This window comes from Scyliorhinus torazame, chromosome 3, assembly GCF_047496885.1.
Source record: "Scyliorhinus torazame isolate Kashiwa2021f chromosome 3, sScyTor2.1, whole genome shotgun sequence".
Lineage (NCBI taxonomy): Eukaryota > Metazoa > Chordata > Chondrichthyes > Carcharhiniformes > Scyliorhinidae > Scyliorhinus > Scyliorhinus torazame.
Genome location: NC_092709.1, coordinates 303,528,843 through 303,550,241, shown reverse-complemented (window position 1 = coordinate 303,550,241; position 21,399 = coordinate 303,528,843). Strand labels below are relative to the sequence as shown.

The window sequence follows — 21,399 nt, the reverse complement described above, 5'->3', positions numbered from 1 at the left end:
TCATGCCCTCTCTTAGCCCTCCTAATCCCTTTCTTCAGTTCCCTCCTGGCTATCTTGTATCCCTCCAATGCCCTGTCTGAACCTTGTTTCCTCAGCCTTACATAAGTCACCTTTTTCCTCTTAACAAGACATTCAACCTCTCTTGTCAACCATGGTTCCCTCACTCGACCATCTCTTCCCTGCCTGACAGGGACATACATATCAAGGACACGTAGCACCTGTTCCTTGAACAAGTTCCACATTTCACTTGTGTCCTTCCCTGCCAGCCTATGTTCCCAACTTATGCACTTCAATTCTTGTCTGACAACATCGTATTTACCCTTCCCCCAATTGTAAACCTTGCCCTGTTGCACCTTTTTAACTATCTGATAATTGAATAGGGAGACAAAGATAAATGGTGTGAAGTAGAAATTAATAATAAAAATGGCAAAATATTGATCGCAGAATTTCAAAGTAATGGAGAGTTAACTCCGTTGTATCAGTGGTTAGCACTGCTGCCTCACGGCGCCGATGCACCCAGGTTTGATCCCGGCTCTGGGTCACTGTCCGTGTGGAGTTTGCACATTCTCCCCGTGCTTGCGTGGGTTTCGCCCCCACAACCTAAAGATGTGCAGGGTAGGTTAAATTGCCCCTTAATTGGAAAAAACTTAATTGGGTACTCTAAATTAAAATTAAAATTCCATTGTATGAATGAATTTCTGGCTTAATTGATTTCTTTGTTTTTTTGCAGAGAATGCACAATGACCTTAAAGGACCAAAAGAGGATGAAGAGGATACAGACTTTGATGAGAAGTGTACAATCTGTCTATGTCTGCTGGAGGAGGGTGAAAATGTCCGGTATGTTAAAAAGAGGTGTTGCAATGTGCTAACAAGACAATTGTGGTATTTTACACCAGAGATGGATGTATTGTCTTATAGATCCATGGTTATGGTTAGAGGAAAGCATAGAATCAGTTGTAGTCTGTAACATTGTAATATTGATATAGGTTATGTTACTATTGTGAAGAACTGTATGGATAAAGGATCAGTTTCAAATTGTTTCTGTTGGGAGGAGGGTTGATAATCGGAGGACAGAGATTTAAGAAACTTGGCAAAAAACCCAAAGGAAGATGAGATTTGTTTTTAACCTTACAGGTTTTTTGTAGCATATTCAGACTTGGCTCCCAATGAGCTCAGTGCCAGGGCCACAGCTCTTTAAAATAAAGATAAATGATTTGGAGAACGGAACAGAGTGTCCTGTGGCCAGATTTTCGGATGATGCAAAGTGGGAGAGAAGGCAGGCTGTAATGAGGATATAAATAGTTTACAGAGAGTCTTTGGCAGGTTTAGTGAGTGGACAGAAATTTACCAAATGGAATTCAATGTGGGAAAATGCGAGACTGTTCATTTTGGAAGAAAGAATGTGAAGACGGATTATTATTTGAATGGAGAGAGACTGAAGAACGCTGTAGCACAAAGGGACTTGGGGGTCCTTGTTCATGAAAGTCAGAAAGCTGGTCTGTAGGTACAGAAGGTAATAGGAAAAGCAAATGGAATGCTGCCTTTTATTTCAAGGGGACTAAAAGTAAAGAGATGTTGCTGCAACTGTACAAGATACGAGTGAGGCTACGTTTAAAATACTGTGTACAGTTTAGTTCCCTTAGTTAAGGAGAGATATATTATCATTGGAGGCCGTATACAGGAAGTTTACAAGGATGATCCTGGGTATGGAGGGACTGCCATATGAGGGAATATTGAACAGCTTGGACCTGTGTTCCTTGGAGTTCAGAAGAATGAGAGGTGATGGGCACGATTTAATTGGAAAAGCTCTATGATCGGTTTTGGGAGCGCTTAGCGGGGTGTTTCTTGACGGCTGCATTGCCGATTAACACCCCGCTATTCAATGGCAATTGGCCGTTTTTTTACCTCGGGTGTTTCTCTCTGCCGAGGCCACACTTAAGTCATTTCCTGCTGGACTTGCCAGCAGGAATGTCTTCTCACAGATCGGGGTGCCATTTTGACTGGCTGCCCCGATCTTCTCCCCTTTCAGCCCACCCTCCCATTTTTGTTGCCCCTTTCCCCCCCCCCCCCCCCTCCGGGAACATCCCCTCCACCTGGTAAGGCACCCCTGGCCCAATAACTGGCACTGCCAGGGTGCCAGGCTGGCAGTGCCAAGATGCCTGGGTGCCAGAGGGAGTGCTCTACCATCACTCCCACAACCCTGGACATGGCCTCAAAGAAGGACGTCCCGTCTGGGACAGGACCGGATACATGTGGGTGTGGTTGGCCGGGCACCGTTCACACTTGTCCTCCGCCTCCGGGAAGAACCCACTCATTCATGATCTGGTTAGATGTGCTCTGTGCACCACCTTTAGCTGCGTTAAGCTCAGGATGTGGAGGTGAAGTTTGTCCTGTGCAGTACTTCGATCCAGTGTCCTCCCCCTATTTCCTTGCCTAGTTCTTCCTCCCATTTCTTTTTTATCTCATCCAAGGGTGAGCGTACCTCCTCTAATAGTCTTCCATACATATCCGCACAGCTCCCCTCTGCTACTTCACCCGCGTTCAGTGGTCCTTCTAGTAATGAGTGTCCTGGTATCTGGGGGTGTTTCCTTGTGGAAGAGATTTTTGATCAGTATATACCTTCTTGGGAGTTGGAACTTGTCCATGAGTTCCCCCAGGGTCGCTACTCTATCGTCCATGTATATGTCCAAAACTGTAGGTGTCCCCTTGTCCTGTCTCCACCTTTTGAAGGAGGCTTCCATTGTTGCAAGAGTGAACCTGTGATTTTTGCAGATGGGGGTCATGGTGGACATCTGAGTTAGTCCAAAGTGCTGTCTTATTTGGTTCTACGACCGAAGTGCAATTGTGGCCAGCGTTTGGAGGGATGTCCCTTTACAGGAGCTTTGCTCCATTTTGACCCACTTCACTCCGGTTCCTTGACCTATTCCGTACTCTTTCTACAGTGACTGTCAAATGGTAGGACTGGAGGTTCAGCAGGGCCAGGCTTCCCACATTTCTTCCTTTGTAGGATCTTCTTCCTAATCCTCGGGCTCTTCTCTGCCCAAACAAATGCCATGGTTAGTTTGCCCACTGTGGTGAAAAAGGTCTTGGGGATGTAGATCGGGAGGGATCTGAATAGGAAGAGGAACCTGGGCAGCACGTTCATCTTGATCGTCTGCACTCTCCCCACCAGGGAGAGAGGGTGTGGGCCCCACCTCTGCAGGTCCTTTTTAACTTCCTCCACCAGACTCTCCAGGTTCCATTTATGGATCCGTGTTCTGCTGTGGGCTATTTGGATCCCCAGGTATTGGTTTGGTCTGGGCCAGTTTGAACGACAGCCTCCCCAGCTCTGTTCCTCCCCCCTGAAGATCCACAGGGAAGATTTTGCTCTTACTCAGGTTAAGTTTGTAGCCTCAGAAGGCTCCGAATTGCTTCAGGAGTTTCATTATTCCTTCCAAGCTGGCCCGGGGGTTCAAAATGTAAAGGAGCAGGTCATCTGCATAGAGTGAGACTCTGTGCTCTCTGTCTCCCCTTAGGACACCCTCCACGTCTCTGAGAGCGTTCACCAGTGGTTCAAATACGAGGGCAAACAATAGCGGGGCAATGGGCATCCCAGCCTCGTGCCTCTGTGCAGCGGTAGTATCCAGAGCTGGTGGTGTTTGTCCGCATGCTTGCCATGGGAGAGCTGTACAGTAGTCTCACCCATGAGGTCAACTCTGGCCTAATCCAAAACCATTCCAGTATCTCTATGAATTACTTCCATTTGACCCTGTCGAAGGCCTTCTCTGCGTCCAGGAAGATGATCACCTCCTGTGTTCTCTCCCCAGATGACGTCATTGATCATGTTCAGCAGGCACCTGATGTTTGCTGTTAGCCGTCTGCTCTTGACAAAGCCCATCTGATCTTCCCCAGCTTCCTCGCCAGGGCCTTCGCTAGGATCTTGGCGTCAGTGTTAAGGAGTGAGATGGACCTGTAGGATCCACACTCCGTCCGGTCTTTGTCTTTTTTGGAGATCATCGGCTGATTAAAGGTTGATAAATTGGATTTTGTTCGTGTTTGAAAGGGGAAGGGTTTTGAGATTATCCAATAAAAATTTCAGAAAAAAAACACTCAAGAGATTTCAAAATCCACGTGACAGAATTTAAATTTGAAATTCCAGAGTGAACGGAAATTGCAGGAAAATCTGACAGGAACTGCCATCGAATAATGTAAGAATGAATAAGCAATGATCTTGAAAAATGGAGAGTTTGAATAGAATCATACAGCCAGGAGAGGTCATTTAAAAAAAAAATTTAGAGTACCGAATTATTTTTTTCTCCAATTAAGGGGCAATTTAGCATGGCCAATCCACCTAACCACATCTTTGGGTTGTGTGGGTGAAACCCACGCAGTCACGGGGAGAATGTGCAAACTCCACACGGACAGTAACCCAGGAGATGTAATTTGGTCCATCATGTCCCTGCTGTCCCTTGGAAACATGTAGCCAATTATATAACAATCTTTATTGTCACATGTAGGCTGACATTAACACTGCAATGAAGTTACTGTGAAAATCCCTCAGTCACCACACTCCGATGCCTGTTCGGGTACACGGAGGGATAATTCAGAATGTCCAATTCACCTAACAGCACGTCTTTAGGGACTTGTGGGAGGAAACCGGAGCACCCGGGGAAACCCATGCAAACACGGGAAGAACGTGCAGACAGTGACCCAAGCCGGAATCGAACCTGGGACCCTGGAGCTGTGAAGCAACAGTGCTACCCACTGTGCTACCGTGCTGCACATCTACTCCCACGCCACTGCTTTTTCCTCATAGCCCTGCAATTTTCCCCCATTATCAAGTGTCTATCCAATTCCCTTTTGAATCTGCTTTCACTACCCTTATAGGCACTGTATTCCAGACCGGGACGACTTGTTATTAAAAAGAAGAAATTCTGTTCAAGTCCTATCTGATTCTTTTCCAAATCCCTTAAATCTGTGCCCTCTGGTTACCAACCCTCCTTTCAATGAAATCAGTTTCTTCCTGATTTATTTCTAATATTGCTGAAGAAAAGACGTTTTGGTCAAAGCTTTTCCTCTTGCACTCATCAGGACAACCGCAAGAATACCAATATCAGGGAAAACAACAACTTTATAATGTATGAGAAGAGTGCTGGTTGGCTGGCAAGTTGAGTCTGAGGCGTTGCCATGGAGAGTGCACCAGGTGACTGGCAGTTAATCGCCAAGCATTGTTTGAAAATGTAAATCAGGTAGCTTGCCTCTAATTGGTCAAGGCATTGCCCCGAGGAATGAGTCAGCAAATGGTTTATTTTGTAGGGCTGAAACAGACACAAGAGGCTAGATTCTCCACCGTTGGAATTCTCCGTTTTGCCGGCAGCCCAGCCGTTTCCCGACGGCGTGGCGCTGCCCCACAATGGGAAACCCCCATTGACCAGCTAGCGAAACGGAGCCGGCATGCTGAACCGGAAATCTGGTGCGGCGGGACGGAGAATCAAGCCCAAAGTGTGTACATGTTCTTTCTGCCGGCAAAGAACAGGGCCCAGTGTATCAATATATGTAACTTTCAGTACTTGCAAGTGTGCCACACTGTGAGCCGGATTGGTAATCTTTATTGGTTTTCAGCATAATGTTTAGCACACTTCGGATTATTTGGCAAATATTGTCCAATCGGAGAATCACATATAATATTTGACACAGTTTTTTGAGTTTGGCAAGAATGGGCTGGGTGGGTACAGTCTGCACTTTGCCTGTTGTGACCAGCGGAAGGGACATGCTGTTTGATATGATCTATCAGTCTTTAGAATTACAGCCTACATACTTATCATCACACTGGCACTGAAATTCATATACAACATTACTCATTTGTGTAATAGACAGAACTTTTTAGCTTGATGGCAGCATCCTGTTAGCGGTGAATACCACTCGTGTTGCTACTGTATTGTAGCAGCGTGACACAGCTAGCTTCACCTTTTGCTCAGATTTTTGAGATAACTTGCCCTTCCTATGTAATCTGATGGAGAATAGGCTATTTTCAGGGCCAAAAGTCATGGCCTTAGGCCCGTACATGAGTTTGGGTGATATATAGAGCAAAATGATCTGATCGGGGTAGCTGTTATCCTGTATGAATGTCTTTGATGTGCCCTGTTTCAGCAACACGCTTGCAAGGCAATCAAATGGCTATTGCCCTATTTACAAGTTTGCCAATAAGGCCAAGCTTATAGGGTGTGGAACTGTAAGATACCAACGTGTGAAGGTAGACCCTGGTAGAGGACCCCCTGGCAGACCCCATGGTGCATTCTTCATGGCAATGTCTCTACCAATCAGGACCCACTTGCCAATCAATCAACACTCTCTTCTCATACAGTCTAAAGTTGTTTCCCTTGACATTGGTATTCTTGTAATTTTTCTGATGAGTGCAAGATGAAAAGCTTTAACAAAATGTCTTTTTTCAGCAATATTCAAGTTCTGTACTACCGAACGGCTAGTTATTTAATTCTGTCAAGTTTTGAACACCTTTATTAGGAGATGCCAAATGGCCTTATATTGGCCTCAAAATATAATGTGAACATTGTAGGTGAGAAACCTCAGGACACTGCGTATTAAGGTTTGGCTGTGAAGATTTGTTATTTGGTCAAAGTATCCCACTGCAAATAACCATCTTCAGGAGATGAAGAATTGCACAGAGACAAATGGAGGACATAAGTCAAACAATAAAAAGGATATTTGGCTTGCTTGTCACAAATTACAGGTGATGATAGGCCACGTAGGGCGGCATGGTGGCACAGGGTGGCACAGTGGTTAGCACTGAAGCACACAGTGCCAGGGACCCGGGCTTAATCCCGGCCTTGGGTAACTGTGTGGAGTCTGCACATTCTCCCCGTGTCTGCGTGGGTTTCCTCTGGGTGCTCCAATTTCCTACAAAGATGCGCAGGTTTGGTGGATTGTCCATGCTAGATTGCCCCTTAGTGTTCAAAGGTGTGAAGGTTGGTTGGGGTTATGGGGTTACAGGGATGGGGCGGGGGAGTGGGCCTAGGTTAGGGTGCACTTTCAGACGGTCGGTGCAGACTCGATGGGCTGAATGACCTCCTTCTGCACTGTAAAAACGCTATGATTCTATAGGTCACTAATGTTTTTTTTGTCTTTCTTCAGGCGGCTCCCATGTATGCACCTATTTCACCAAGTTTGTGTCGATCAATGGCTGGCCACCAGCAAGAAGTGTCCGATCTGCCGCGTAGACATTGAAGCACAGCTGTTACCAGACAGCTGATTGAGCAAACGATTGCCGTTCTCCCCCACAGCAAGCTGGGGGAATTCAGCCTTGTAACCACGCATTGCCTTTTGAGTAATCTATTTTTGAAACTGCAAAATGTGAATCGAGCAGTGGTGGCCTTGTGTTTACGAGGGCTTTAGTCACTTTAGAATAGGGCAGGTTTGACATAGCCATATGGAATACTGGACCATGGGAGCTGGCTCTCCCAGAGGCTAGTGGGATTTATCCTTTGTATTAGAATTTTTATTATAATCATTAATGGGCAAGTATATTCTACATTGAATGATTCAAGAACTCTCAGTGTTGTAACTTGTACACTTGCCAGTCTCTTGCTTATATGTTTTAGCGCTGTCCATCCGAGACAACCTAGGGTCAGCCATTTTGCTTCACTTGCGGTGATGTCATGTCATTCTTTACTGTTGACATCATCAGTAGAAATCTCCAATTTAACTTACATTGTGAGCACAAAGCCTGAAGGTGGTTTTAAACTTTACAAACCTGGAGAAGACCTTTTCCTCCAGAGCAGCGGATTATGTGTCCCTCCAGATAAAGTAGTTGATTCTGTCTTAACATTGTTAAAAAGCGGCTGATAGAAAATGGGTCGCGAGTTATGAGAATAGGCGTGGATAATTATGTTGTGTGGCACTGGACTGGCTGGGTCCTACAAATGTAAGATTTTTCATTCAGGACAGCAACTGGACAGGAATAAATATCGTAGGCAGCATGATTCAATGGGTATTCTTTGGTTTAGTTTGAGGATGAGGGGAGGAAAGGGAGCAAAGGATCTCAGCACAATCTTAGCTCAGGAGACTAATTGGGTTTATGTAGAGTCCATAATAAAACTGAGTATATATCATTTGTGAGGGATCATTGCCTGAACTTGCAGTTTGGTTATGCTGCAATGAAGTGCCTTGGGATGTTTTATCATGTTAAAGGCGCTACATAAAAGCAGGTTGTTGGTGCTGTTGCATTGCCTTTTCTCGTGAGTTCTTATGATGTTAGTGATGTGGAACTTCATGACTTCACAGCCAAGGAAAGGATCTCTGCATCATTCAAGCAGGGACAATGCGGGATGAGGTAATTCAGTTAGTTCTAGTGCATCCCCCTTTACCACAACTCAGAAGAAAGCGCTGCACATTTAATGTTTACAGATCAGTCTATTACTTTCAACTAGAGCTATTATTAGGAACCGATCCTTGTGCTGTCAAAATTGTGTGCTTTCTGCTTGAAAGCGCAACAGTGGAGCGGAGTCAGTATTTCTGTTCATTTATAGTGAAAGGCTTTGAGTTGCAGTTGTATTTAAATAAGTATTCAGGACTTCTGCTGGTCCTCTGGGAAATTGCATTCTACAATGTTATAAAATCTTTCAAGCAAACTGCGAATCTGTGGCTTCAGCCATCAGCCATCCAACTGATAGCATTGTGAAACTAATGCTGAACTGATGATGTTTAAAAAGACAGAACCTATGATCCAGAGTGTGCAGTTGATCAAATTTTATCATTCACAGAATCCCGTCAATGCAGAAGGAGGCCATTCAGCCTATCGAGTCTGCACCAACCCGCCAAAATAGCACCCTACCCAGGCCCACTTCCCCGCCTTATCCCTGTAACTGCAGTTAACCTGCACATCTGTGAGCACTGTGGGGCAATATGTCTTGGCCAATCCACCTAACCGGCACATCCTTGGACTGTGGGAGAAAACCAGTGGACCCGGAGGAAACCCACGGGGAGAAAGTGAAAACTCCACACAGACAGTCGCACAGGTCGGAATCGAACCCGAGTCCCTGGCGCTCTGACCCAGCAGTGCTAATCACTGTGCCACTGTCCTTATCATGGAGCCAATCTAAATTCCAATAATCCATCTCAATCAACTGAAAACCAAGAATTTCTTGAAGCGCTCTCTTCTAAGTAAAAAGGGTATTAGCCAAATGAAAGTCCGCTCCAATCTATTCACTAACATCCATACTGAAGAGATTTTTGCAGCAGGTCTTAATGTCAAAATGTCTGTGCAGAACTGCACTTACGTTCCTTGTACGAGAAAATCTGCCCATTCTTAATGCAACTTGGGAAAACTGGGAAATGAGGGAGAACAAGGGAATGAAAGAAAGAAAAGCAAACAGACAATGATTGCGCCTGAGAGTGAGGACCCAAATGAGAGCAAAAGGCAGACAGTCTTGGGCAGTGAATAAATGATCAAGAGGAAAATGAACAATCATTGAGAGGCGTCTGAGTGGCAGAGTGAACAAGATGTAACTTGCCGCATTTCTCACTGAACTGACTTTTGAATTTCGCAGATACACAATTAACTGATGTTAAATCTCTAACTGGTTGCCTTCACTCCCCTATCCCCCACTGTGTGTATTACCCGGTGGGGAAAGTTCATTGTTTAATTCGGCCGTACTAGGGACCAGGAATCATAGCCTTGCCATGGTTATACCTTTTAGCTAAACAAAAATACAGGCACAACCTGAATTCAGTGCAGTCATAAGAACAATTAAAACATTGGACCTTAAAATGGGGCATTTGTTACCTCATGGAGCAGGCAGCGAAGGAGAGCATTGTGATGTATTAATAGCAGCAACAGTGATGTCTTAGCTGTGTCGGAACTGTGAATATAGAGATTGTCACATTGAAGCCTCAGGACAAATTTAGCACACTCAAACAAGAATGGAAAGTGCTGGAAATAATCAGTTTGCAAAGGGAAAATACTGGTTACCAGTCTTGGTTGAACCCTCCTTTAGAATTGAAAATAGCAGAATTTTCTGGTTTTGTTTCAGACTCTTAATATTTTCATCTCCATCTTTTAAAATCTTCCAACATTCCCCACACTCGATAAGTAGCGTTTTACTTTCAGGGCACCCCTTATTTCTTGACTAAAATCAGACCAAAAGCTTCCTCTTGAAAGAAGCTGGATGGATCTCGCAGGACATCTAAACAACCTGGCGGTCAAATAGATCAACAAATTCTCTCTTGCTCATCAATTCACAGAGACTGGCCGGTGGTGGTGGGGGATGAGGAGTTAGTAGTGGAGAGAAGGTTATGTGAGGTAGGGGGAAGAATCCAAAGCCTTTGTGATATTTAGACTGATCACACTGATTGCAAGAACTTGCAGATTTCTTGTGGGAATGTTAGAAACCAATACCTTAGGTTTGTTTGCTATTTAATTGATGAACTTGAATAATCATGTAATCGTGTAGATTGAACAATGATAACTTGTGGAGTGCATCAGGTCAGATGCTTTAGATATTTAACAATCATAATTGATTACTAACGGCAGCTATTATAGAAGTGTATTTAATTTTAAACATTTTATTAATGAATTATAATTTATTTATTTCAATGTCACTAAAATTATTTAAAATCCTTATTTATGTCAGTCTTGTGATCTAATTTTCCTTATCTAAAGTATTTCACTACCTGAGCGCTGTTGCTTTTGTAAAATTAGCAGTGATGGAGTTGGCTGTGGGGAACTGTTTGGTGTGTTAGGTTTTGAGCGGTATAGAGCAGGGAGCACCTGTGCTGAGTTAGTCAGTCCTAGCTGAACGATATTCAATACTATGGTCAACTAGCTCATGAGAGGGAAAAGAAAATCCTCCCAGGGTCTCAGTTCCTGATCACAATGCAGTGACCTCCTGGTAGTTGAGCAAAGATAAGACTTAGATACCATTCACTCACATGTTGAATAGCTTGTGGCATCCACACATGAGTAATATCAGTTGCTTCATTAGTGGTGTCACCTTCGCTCAGTTGGTATCATTCTTTTCTTTAAGGAACAAGGTTGTTGGTTCAAGCCCTGGAACAGGAGGACTTTCAGTAGAGCACGGTGATTTAAAAAAATCCCTCTCTGCAATTAGTGTACAATCTTTTTGTATAATGGAGAGGCACGGTGGCACAGTGGTTAGCATGGCTGCTTCACAGCACCAGGGACCCGGGTTCAATTCCGGCCTCGGGTGACTGTCTGTTTGGAGTTTGCACGTTCTCCCCGCGTCTGCGTGGGATTCCTCTGGGTTCTCTGGTTTCCTCCCATATCCAAAGAAGTGCAGGTTAGGTGGATTGGCTATGCAAAATTGCCCCTTAGTGTCCAAAAGGTGGGCTACTGGGTTACGGGCATGGGGTGGGGCCGTGGGCCTAGGCAGGGTGCTCTTTCGAAGGGTCGGTGCAGATTTGATGGGCCGAATGACCTCCTTCTGCACTGTAGGGATTCTATGTATAGAATTATGATAGAGTAGAAATGAAGAAACTTTCCCTCCTGTTGGAGGGATCATTGACCAGGGGGCATAGATTTAAATAAGGGGCAGGAGGTTTAGAGAGGATGCAAGGAAAAGCCTTTTCACCCAGAGGGTGGCGGGAGCCTGGAACTCGCTGCCTGAAAGGGTGGTGGAGGCAGTAACATTTAGGAAATGTTTAGATGGCATCATGTCAAGGCTATGGGCCAGGTGCAGGAAAATGAGATTCAAATACGTAGGTGGTTGTTTTTGACTGGCGCCGACATGATGGGCAGAAGGGCCTTTTCTGTGCTGTCGATGTCTATGACTCTATGACACTGAGTGCTGTAAGGAACATTGAAAAATAGTGTGCCTGAGCTCTGATGAAGAGGCCTGTTTGGTGTGAAAGAAATGTAGGTGTATCTCAGAAATCAAATATATAAATAAGGTAAATATATACTGAGTGTGGGTTTGTTTAGGGCAAATCATCAAGTTTATGAGATGTTAAACCATTAAAAAAAAAAAAATTTGGAGTACCCTATTGTTTTTTCCCCCAATTAAAGGTCAATTTAGCGTGGCCAATTCACCTACCCTGCACATCTTTTTGGGTTGTGGGGGTGAGACCCACGCAGACACAGGGAGAATGTGCAAACTCCACACGGACAGTGTCCCGGGGCCAGGATCAAACCCAGGTCCTCAGCACCGTGAGGCAGCAGTGCTAACCACTGTGCCAACGTGCCGCCCCTCGAGATGTTCAATCATTGATGCACTGTGGATCATGTCAGTTCTTCACTGTTTAAGTGGAATGTGTGTTTTAGTGGGTTTGCACATGATCCTTCTTTACTATGCCTGGCTGTGAATTCAGCTCAGACAGCTGGATGAACATCTGCTCTCCTGCAGCCGACTGCAAAGGCCTCTCATGACCTGCAAAGGCCTCTCATGAGCTAGTTGACCATAGTATTGAATGTCGATCAACTAGGACTGACTAACTCAGCATGGGTGCTCCCTGCTCTATACCGCTCAATACCAACACACCAAGTAGTTCCCCACACCCAGCTACGTCACTGCTAACTTGAGATTAGCTGATTGAATTTGACATTGACTCAACCTAGAGTACAAGTTCACAGCTCAGCAGTGCCCACAATTTAGCTTTGATTTGATGGGAAAACTGGACAATCTCCTTCTCGGGATTGCTGAGGAAGGCTGGTGTGGGAATGGGAATATGGTGTGACAAGAGATGGGGTTGGATTTTCAAAAGTGGTCAGGGTCTGGATCGGACGTGGATTGGGGTGATCACTCCCCGCCATGATCCCAACCAGGAATGTGTCCATTAGAAAATACTGCCCTAACTTAGCACTATACTCGGACTTAACAAGGTGACAGAATGGCTGGTGTGGGAGAAAGAACGTGTCACATTGGTGCGACACTGGTGTATTTCTGTGGGGTGGGACTGGCAGATGCTGGAGTAGACTAGATGGAGACTTGTTCTGGAGCTGCTACACACGACCTGGGCAGAAGTGATGCGAACAGCAAAAGCTTAAGATGAAATGTTTTCCACCATCTGGCAGTAACGACTGTCACTTTGATGAGGACAACAACCGCTCCCTTGCCACCAAGAAAGTTGTTTGAGGGAAAGAAACTCATTCAGCATTGTTTACGATGATGAGGCTCCTTTAAGAAGCACAGACTGATGCACTGCTGCTTCGATGACATCACTAATGTACTGCAGTGGTCATGGGAGCACATTTCTCATGATGAGAATCTGTGAGTGGACCACAGTGCTGGCTGCCCAATGCAATTCATAGCCATTTCATTAAGTGCCTGTCACTGCCACTGTTAGCTACTATGTTAGTGTGTCTCCCTTTTCTCCAGTGTTTTGTGTCAGAACACTTGTAACCTATAGAATATTTTATAGAAATAAATATTTATTATGAATAATAAGGCGATAGTGCATCAAAAAGATGTGTTGAAATAGGGATTATCGTGTAAAGTTTTAGGGTCACTGCCTGTGAATTTTGTACTGTATTTATTACTAATAAAAATGTAATATATAGCTGACACGGCTCTGCTGTCTTATTTAATTCCTTATCCTCACCCTTGTGCAAGACGGGAGGAAAATGTCATGAGTGTTGACACGTGGTACAATAAGCTGGGAAACTTCCATTGCTGACATTGAGTACACCCACTTAACCAGGTAGTAGGAGATGGGTAGAATCCCTCCCTCTAAGCCAGAAGCTGCGGGTTTGAGCCCCACCTCAGGACTGATGGCCAATGTGAGTACACTTGTGGTGCAGACAAGCAGTTTGATTGTCAACCTGTAAATCCTTCCAATAAGCCTTTGGCAGGTAGTAAGAGTGGGAGAGTTTCCTGGTCAGCCAGAACCGTGTAGTTGTTGCAGGTGAACAGCCTCCCCATGTTAAAAGACTCCATGCTCCTGCTCTAGTACCTTTTCCCCATTGTCATGCAACTTTTCCTTTTCCAGATAATGATTCAATTCCTTCCTGAAGGCCTCGATTGAACCTGCCTCCACCAAACTCTCAGGCAGCGCATTCCCGATCCTAACTACTCGCTGCGTGGAAAAGATTTTCCTATCGCTGCGTGGAAAAGATGTTGCTATTGCTTCTCTTGCCAATCACCTTAAATCTGTGTCCTCTGGTTCTCGATCCTTCCACCAAACACACACTTGTGGAAAGCAGTTGGCCAGGTTTAAAAAGACTGCAAGCTAACCAGATGCTGCAGCACCGTTACTTAACAATTTACATGTTGGGCAGGATTCTCCGTCCTGCCATTGCTCCCGTTTTCCCGTGTGCTCCCCTCCCCCACAGCCAGCAGCAGGATCCTCTGTCCTGTCCTGTCAGCCGGCCAATGGGACTTTCCATTGTGAGTACCCCCACGTTGTCGGGAAATCTGCAGGCATGAGTGCGTTGCCGGCGAAGCGGAGGATCCCGCCGATGGATAATCCAGCTCGTTATTCCTGGGATGTTAAGTTGCTTGTGCTTTGCAAGGGAAATGCTGCTTTAAACTTCCAGCATAAAGTATGCAATAAACTCTGAAAATTACAGAGTACTTGAGTAAATCATGAATGCTGCAAATTCTAGCATCCCGACAGTGCAAGAGGCCATTCGGCCCATCGAGTCTGCACCGACCCTCCAAAGGAACAACCAATCTAGGCCCACTCCCCCGCCCTATCCCTGTCACACCACCTAACCTTTTGAACACGAAGGGACGATCCACCTAACCGGCACATGTGGACTGTGGGGGAAACTGGAGCACCGGGAGAAACCCACGCACACACGGGGAGAACGTGTAAACTCCACACAGTCACTCAAGGTCTCAAATGTTCATGGGGAACCCAGCCCTGTGAGGCAGCATAGCTAACCACTGTGCCACCATGCTGCCTCGGAGTATTCTGGAGTTTATATACTTACTACTATCTGATTGGTTCTATAGGTAAAACTCTCACTCCTGGGGCGGAATTCTCCGTTATCGGCGCGATGTCCGCCGACCGGCGCCAAAAACGGCACAAATCCCACCTGCATCACGCCGCCCCAAACGTCGCTAAGTCTCCGGCCCGGAATGGGCTAGCAGCGACGTGACGCTATCCGCGCTGGCTCACGCCGTGCGGCGTCATACACGCCGCACGGCGTGACGGCTCAAAAGACGCGGTGCTCCCCCACTCGACCAGAAGACCCGACCGGATGGCCACCCGCCGCTCAGCCCCGAGGTTCCAGTCCCGCGACATTGAGGCGCTCCTGGACGCAGTGGAGCAGAGGAGGGAGGCCCTGTATCCCGGACATGGCCGCAGAGTCGCCCCACGCCACAGCCGGCGTCTGTGGAGGGAGGTGGCAGAGGCCGTCAGCGCTGTGGCCCTGACACCACGGACAGGCACCCAGTGCCACAAGAAGGTGAACGACCTCGTCAGGGCAGCCAGGGTGAGTCCCCACCCTCCCTGCCCGATATCCATATCCCCCCTCCCCCATATCCCCCCTCCCCCATATCCCCCCTCCTCCATAACCTCCCTCCCCATATCCCCCATATCCCCCCTCCCCATATCCCCCATATCCTCCCTCGCCCATATCCCCCATGTCCCCCCTCCCCATGTCCCCCCTTCCCCATATCCCCCCTCCCCCATATACCCCCTCCCCCATATACCCCATATCCCCCTCCCCATAACCCCCTCCCCATATCCCCCCTCCCCGATATCCCCCTCCCCCATATCCCCCCTCCCCCATATCCCCCCTCCCCCATATCCCCCCTCCCCCATATCCCCCATATCCCCCCTCCCCCATATCCCCCCTCCCCCATATCCGCCTTCCCCCATTTCCCCAAGTGAATCCAGCCCTAACCTTAACCTCTGCAATGCACGCGCAACCGATGGCGTGCATTCATATACCTGTCTAACACTGTTGCCTTTTAACCCTGCCACCACCCCCCACAGGAGAAGCGCGCACACAACACCAGGGAGCATGTGAGGACTGGAGGAGGCCCAGCTGATGAGAGGCCACTGACCGAACACGAGGAAAGGGCCCTGGAACTGGCTGGCGGACCTGAGGACCGGGAGATTGCTGATGCAGAGGTCGGGGGCCCACCAGCAAGTGAGCCACCAACAGCCCGTCCCCATATCCCCCCTCCCCCATCTCCCCCCTCCCCCATATCCCCCCTCCCCATATCACCTGATCACTGCCTGCGTGTCTAACCATGCATGCTTCATTGTGTATCACAGGAGCAAACGTCGAGGCACCCATCCCCGCAGATGCAGACCGCCCGCACGATGCCCCTCGGAGACCACGGGAGACGGAGAAACCCGGACCCTCTGGCATGCGACGCCCGCACGATGCCCCTCGGAGACCACGGGAGACGGAGAGACCCGGACCCTCTGGCATGCGATGCCCGCACGATGCCCCTCGGAGACCACGGGAGACGGAGAGACCTGGAGCAACAGGGAGACTGCGCCCCAGTCTCATGCGGGTGCGGCGACGCAGGCGTGTGCCACCCAGCGACGAGAGGGGCAGCCACAGGCCCCCGTCACAGCCGAGCCACGAAACCACAACCCAGGACACCCCTACTCAGGAAACTGAAATACAGGACAGTGACACAGATTGGATGGGCGGAGACGAACCCCCACCCCAAAGTGCCATGGACTCAGAGTCGGACGATGCGCATGACACAACGCCACTGCTGTCACCAACACCCTCCACCATCGCAGAGACGCTCACCTCGGTTGGGCACTTTAGTGATGAGGCGTCTGGTACACTCACTGGTGCGCACAACACAGCCGTCCCGGTACAGCAGGTGGAGGTAGGAGCAGCAGAGGGGCCGGGTGGTCGGAGGGCAGCCCAGCCCAAGCGAACATCTGCCGCCCAGATGGATCCCGGGTTCCTGGAGTTACCACACCCACCCATAGGTCCGATGCAACCACCGACCCGGAGACGAGCGAAGAGGGTGACGGCCAGCTTGCGGCGGCTGCAGTCGCAGGTGGAGGAGTCCACCCGCGTCCAGGAGCTGGCAGTAGTGCCGGTCATGCGTGCCACCCAGGACGACACCGCACGGGTGGCGTCTGCGGTGGAGGCAATGGGTGCGACGGTGTCAGACATGAGGAACGGTTTGCGAGGCCTGGGGCTTTCCGTGCAGGCGGCGTCTGTGGCCCAGGACATGGCTGCCCTCTCACAGGGGGCCATGAGCCAGTGCCAGCGCCAGATGGCAGAGGGGCTCAACTCCGTGGCACAGTCTCTGCAGGCCATGGCCCAGTCTCAGCAGGCCATGGCCCAGTCTCAGAAGGCCATTGCTGAGGGCATCGGCGCCATTGGCCATGTGCGAGCTGGCGTCGCACAGTCACAGACAGGGTTTGCTCCATGGCTGCAAACCTGCAGACCCTTGTCGATACCAGCACGGGCCTCCAGGACTGGCAGCGCCAGATGTCGGGGGGGCGTCGGATGGCCAGTCCATTCGCATCCCCCACCCATGTAGAGGCCTGGGGGCCATCGGGCACCCCGAGGGAGGAGGAGGTGCTGGGGCCTGTTCCGGGTCCCATTGTAGGGGAGGTCCCAGAACACCTCAACACCTCGGGCTCCCCCCCTTCCGTCCCAGGTGCATCGGGTGGGCAACGGGCAGGGGTGGCTGGCAGCTCGCCATCCCAGTCGCCCGGGCCGCAGCCTGGCCCATCTAGGCCAGGACACCCCAGGAAACGGCCGCCAAAGGGATCCCGTGTCAGAGGGCAGGAATCACAGGAGTCCACCTCCAGTTCTGCTGTACCATCTGGGGAACCACGTAGACGTAGTCAAAGGGCCCATAAGGCCAAACAATTAGACACTGAGTAAGTTGGCACGGGTGCAGGGCACAGATGAGTTTTAGGGGCTAGGGCACGTGCATGAACTCCTTTCATTATTAAAGTCAATGTTACACCTACAGAAGCTGCCTTTGTGCTCTGTCCAAAGCGTGCGGGGGTGTCATGTACGTTGAGCGCAAGTGTGTGCGTGAGGGGTGGTCTTACCTCAGCCCCAGGTGAGTCTGCTCCCTTCCCCCTGGGCCGCCATCAACATCCCCCCGGGCAGAGGACGGGACCGTGCGCTGCAGTGTCACAGCCGCATGCAGGGATGGTCCGGGTGGATGGTGGTACTGTGGCCATGGGTCAGACATAGTCCAACGATGTGGAGCCAGGAGCTCATCGCAGGGCGGGTTGTCATCATCCTCCATGGCCTGCAATAGACACGCGTCCACCCGCAACTGTGTGAGCCCGGCCGTTGTGCCGCAGGTGGATCGGCAATGGGGGGGGTGTGTGCATGCGGGTGGGGTGGGTGGGGTTGGGGAGGGGGGTGAAGGTGCTGGGTGGGTGGGGGGTGTGGGTGGTCGGGTGTTGCCATGGTGTGCGGTCTGTGGCCATACTACCTGATTCCCATGCCCATCTAGTCAGTGAAGCGGGTGGCTATCAGCCTGCCCCGTGCCCGCTGGGCCAGCCGGTAATGGTGGACAGCCACCCGCCCGTGTCTAGCCCATCTGCCCTGACCATTGCCCCCATCCCCCTCATCTGGGGAGGACTGCGCCTCTTCCTGCTGCTCCTCCACTCCGCCCTCCTCTGCCTGCGGCACATCGCCCCTCTGCTGGGCTATATTGTGCAGGACGCAGCACACCACAATGATGCGGCCGACCCTATCTGACCGATATCGGAGGGCGCCCCCAGAGAGGTCCAGGCACCTGAAATGCATCTTCAGCACGCCAAAGCACCTCTCTATCACTCCCCTTGTCGCTACATGGGCATCATTGTAGCGGTTCTCCGCCTCATTGCGTGGCCTCCGTATAGGCGTCATCAGCCACGATCGCAATGGGTAGCCCCTGTCGCCCAGCAACCAGCCCCTCAGCCGGGGATGGCGTCCCTCGTACATGCCGGGGATGTATGACTGCGACAACACGTATGAGTCATGTACACTGTCCGGGTAACGGGCGCAGACGTGCAGGATCATCATGCGATGGTCGCAGACCACCTGTATGTTCATCGAATAGGTCCCCTTCCTATTGGTGAACATGGCCCTGTTATCTGCAGGAGGCCGCACGGCGACGTGCATCCCATCAATCGCGCCCTGGACCATGGGGAACCCGGCCACGGCAGAGAAGCCCACGGCCCGGGCATCTTGGCTGGCCCGGTCCACAGGGAAGCGGATGTAGCGGTGCGCCATGGCATATAGGGCATCTGTCACTGCCCGGATGCACCGATGTCTGCGATATGCCGGACAGGTCCCCACTCGGTGCCTGGAATGACCCCGTTGCATAAATGTTCAGGGCCACCGTAACCTTGACGGACACGGGGAAAGGGTGTCCCCCACCAGTGCCACGCGGTGACAGGTGCGCCAGCAGGTGGCAGATGTGTGCCACAGTTTCCCGCCTCATCCGGAGTCTCCTCCTGCATTCCCGGTCCGTGAGGTCCTGGTATGACAGCCGGGGCCGGTACACACGGGGCGCCCTCGGGTGCCTCCGTTGCCGTGGGGCCGCGACGTCCTCCTCCCCCTCCTCGTCCTGTCAGTCAGGTGTCCCTCCAGCCTGGGCGGCTGCCGCCTGCCCCTCTGCGGCAGCCTGCGCCGCCTCTCTGGCACGCTCCTCCTCCTCCTCCTCATCCAGGGCAACATGGACATTAGCGGCTGCCGCCACGGCGGCCAACATCGCTGGCTGACCGGAAAACATGACGGCCTGTGCGGGGGTGGGGGGGGGCGACGACGCCGACATGTCATCATTGCCCATACCCCCTCCTCCCCCCCCCCAGCCAGGTGGCATGGACCGCATGGGTCCGGCTGTTGGAGGCTGGCACCTGGCCAGGTGGACCAGCTCACTTGCCCTCGCACCCCCCCACCCCGGCACGGACCCCGTCCCCCCCATCCCCCTCCCCGGCATGGACCCCCCCCTGTCCCCCTCCCCGGCACGGACCCCCACCCCCCGGCACGGCTCCCCCCGTCCCCCTCCCCGGCACGGACCCCCCCGCCCCCCTCCCCGGCACGGCTCCCACCCCGTCCCCCTCCCCGGCACGGACCCCACCCCCCCCCTCCCCGGCACGGACCCCCCCCCCGTCCCCCTCCCCGGCACGGACCCCCCCCCCATCCCCCTCCCCGGCACGGACCCCCCCCCGTCCCCCTCCCCGGCACGGACCCCACCCCCGTCCCCCTCCCCGGCACGGACCCCCCCCCGTCCCCCTCCCCGGCACAGACCCCCCCCGTCCCCCTCCCCGGCAAGGACCCCGTCCCCCTCCCCGGCACGGACCCCACCCCCCGGCACGGCCCCCCTCCCCGGCATGGACCCCCCCCCGTCCCCCTCCCCGGCACGGACCCCCCCCCGTCCCCCTCCCCGTCACGGACCCCCCCCGTCCCCCTCCCCGGCACGGACCCCCCCGTCCCCCTCCCCGGCACAGACCCCCCCCGTCCCCCTCCCCGGCAAGGACCCCGACCCCCGTCCCCTTCCCCGGCATGGACCACCCCCGTCCCCCTCCCCGGCACGGACCCCCCACCGTCCCCCTCCCCGGCAATGACCCCCCCCCCCGTCCCCCTCCCCGGCACGGGCCCCACCCCCCCGTCCCCCTCCCCGGCACGGACCCCCCGTCCCCCTCCCTGGCAGTCATCCTCCCGTCCCCGGCACTCACCCCCTTCCCGGCACTCCCCCGGAGCCCAGCCCACTCTAACCACGCCCCCCCCCCCCCCGCCGCACACACACACACACACACACAACGCTACACACACCTCTCCCCCACACATACAGACTGCGGCCACGCCATCGCCTCTCCAGCGGCCAACCCCCCAGGCCGTCACCCACCTCCACGCTGGTCGGCGTAAACCTTGAGCACTGGTTGACGCCAATTAATAGGTGGTTTGATTTACGCCGACGTGACCCGTGATCACGTCGGCGGGACTTCGGCCCATCCGGACGGGAGAATATCGGCAGCCCCGAAGTTCATTGCCTTGCGCCCACCCGTGCCATTCTCCGAGGCGTGCGGTGCCATTGACACCCCGCCGACCTTTCTCCCTTCGGAGAATTCGGCGGGCGGCGGGATTCACGACGGCCCACGGCAATTCCCTGACCCGGTGGGGGGTCGGAGAATCTCACCCATGGTTAGTCATCCAGGCTGGTACCCCAGGACAAAACTGAGAGAATGCTGCAATTTGGAGGTGTTGTCCTAAGGATCATAAATGGAGACGCCACTCTCATGTTTAATTGGATCTGGAAATCCTGTGTTGTTATTTCAGGAAGAGCAGGAAATTTTCCTGGAACTCCGTTCAACATTCCAACCCCAACAAAGCCCCAAAATGAAAGACTCACACCAAGCAAAGCACTGCAGATGCTGAAAATCTGCAATAAAAACAGGAAGTGCTGTAAATATTCAGCAGGTCAGCCAGCAGCTGTGGAGAGAGAAACAGAGTGAATACTTCATGTCAGCCAGCACTGGTCATTGACCTGAAATGTTGGCCGGGAT

General features: G+C 51.4%; 1 protein-coding gene across 2 annotated transcripts in view; it reads left to right on the top strand.

Moving 5' to 3' along the window:
- Positions 1 to 13,488, top strand: part of ark2ca (arkadia (RNF111) C-terminal like ring finger ubiquitin ligase 2Ca) — a 78,233-nt gene extending 64,745 nt beyond the window's left edge. For both annotated transcript variants that reach the window (XM_072497476.1, XM_072497475.1), the window contains 2 exons: positions 731 to 837; positions 7,129 to 13,488. In XM_072497476.1, the coding sequence (XP_072353577.1) occupies positions 731 to 837; positions 7,129 to 7,246 (225 nt within the window). In that variant the 3' untranslated portion in view covers positions 7,247 to 13,488. The remainder of the gene's footprint in view (positions 1 to 730; positions 838 to 7,128) is intronic.
- Positions 13,489 to 21,399: the final 7,911 nt, after the last annotated feature.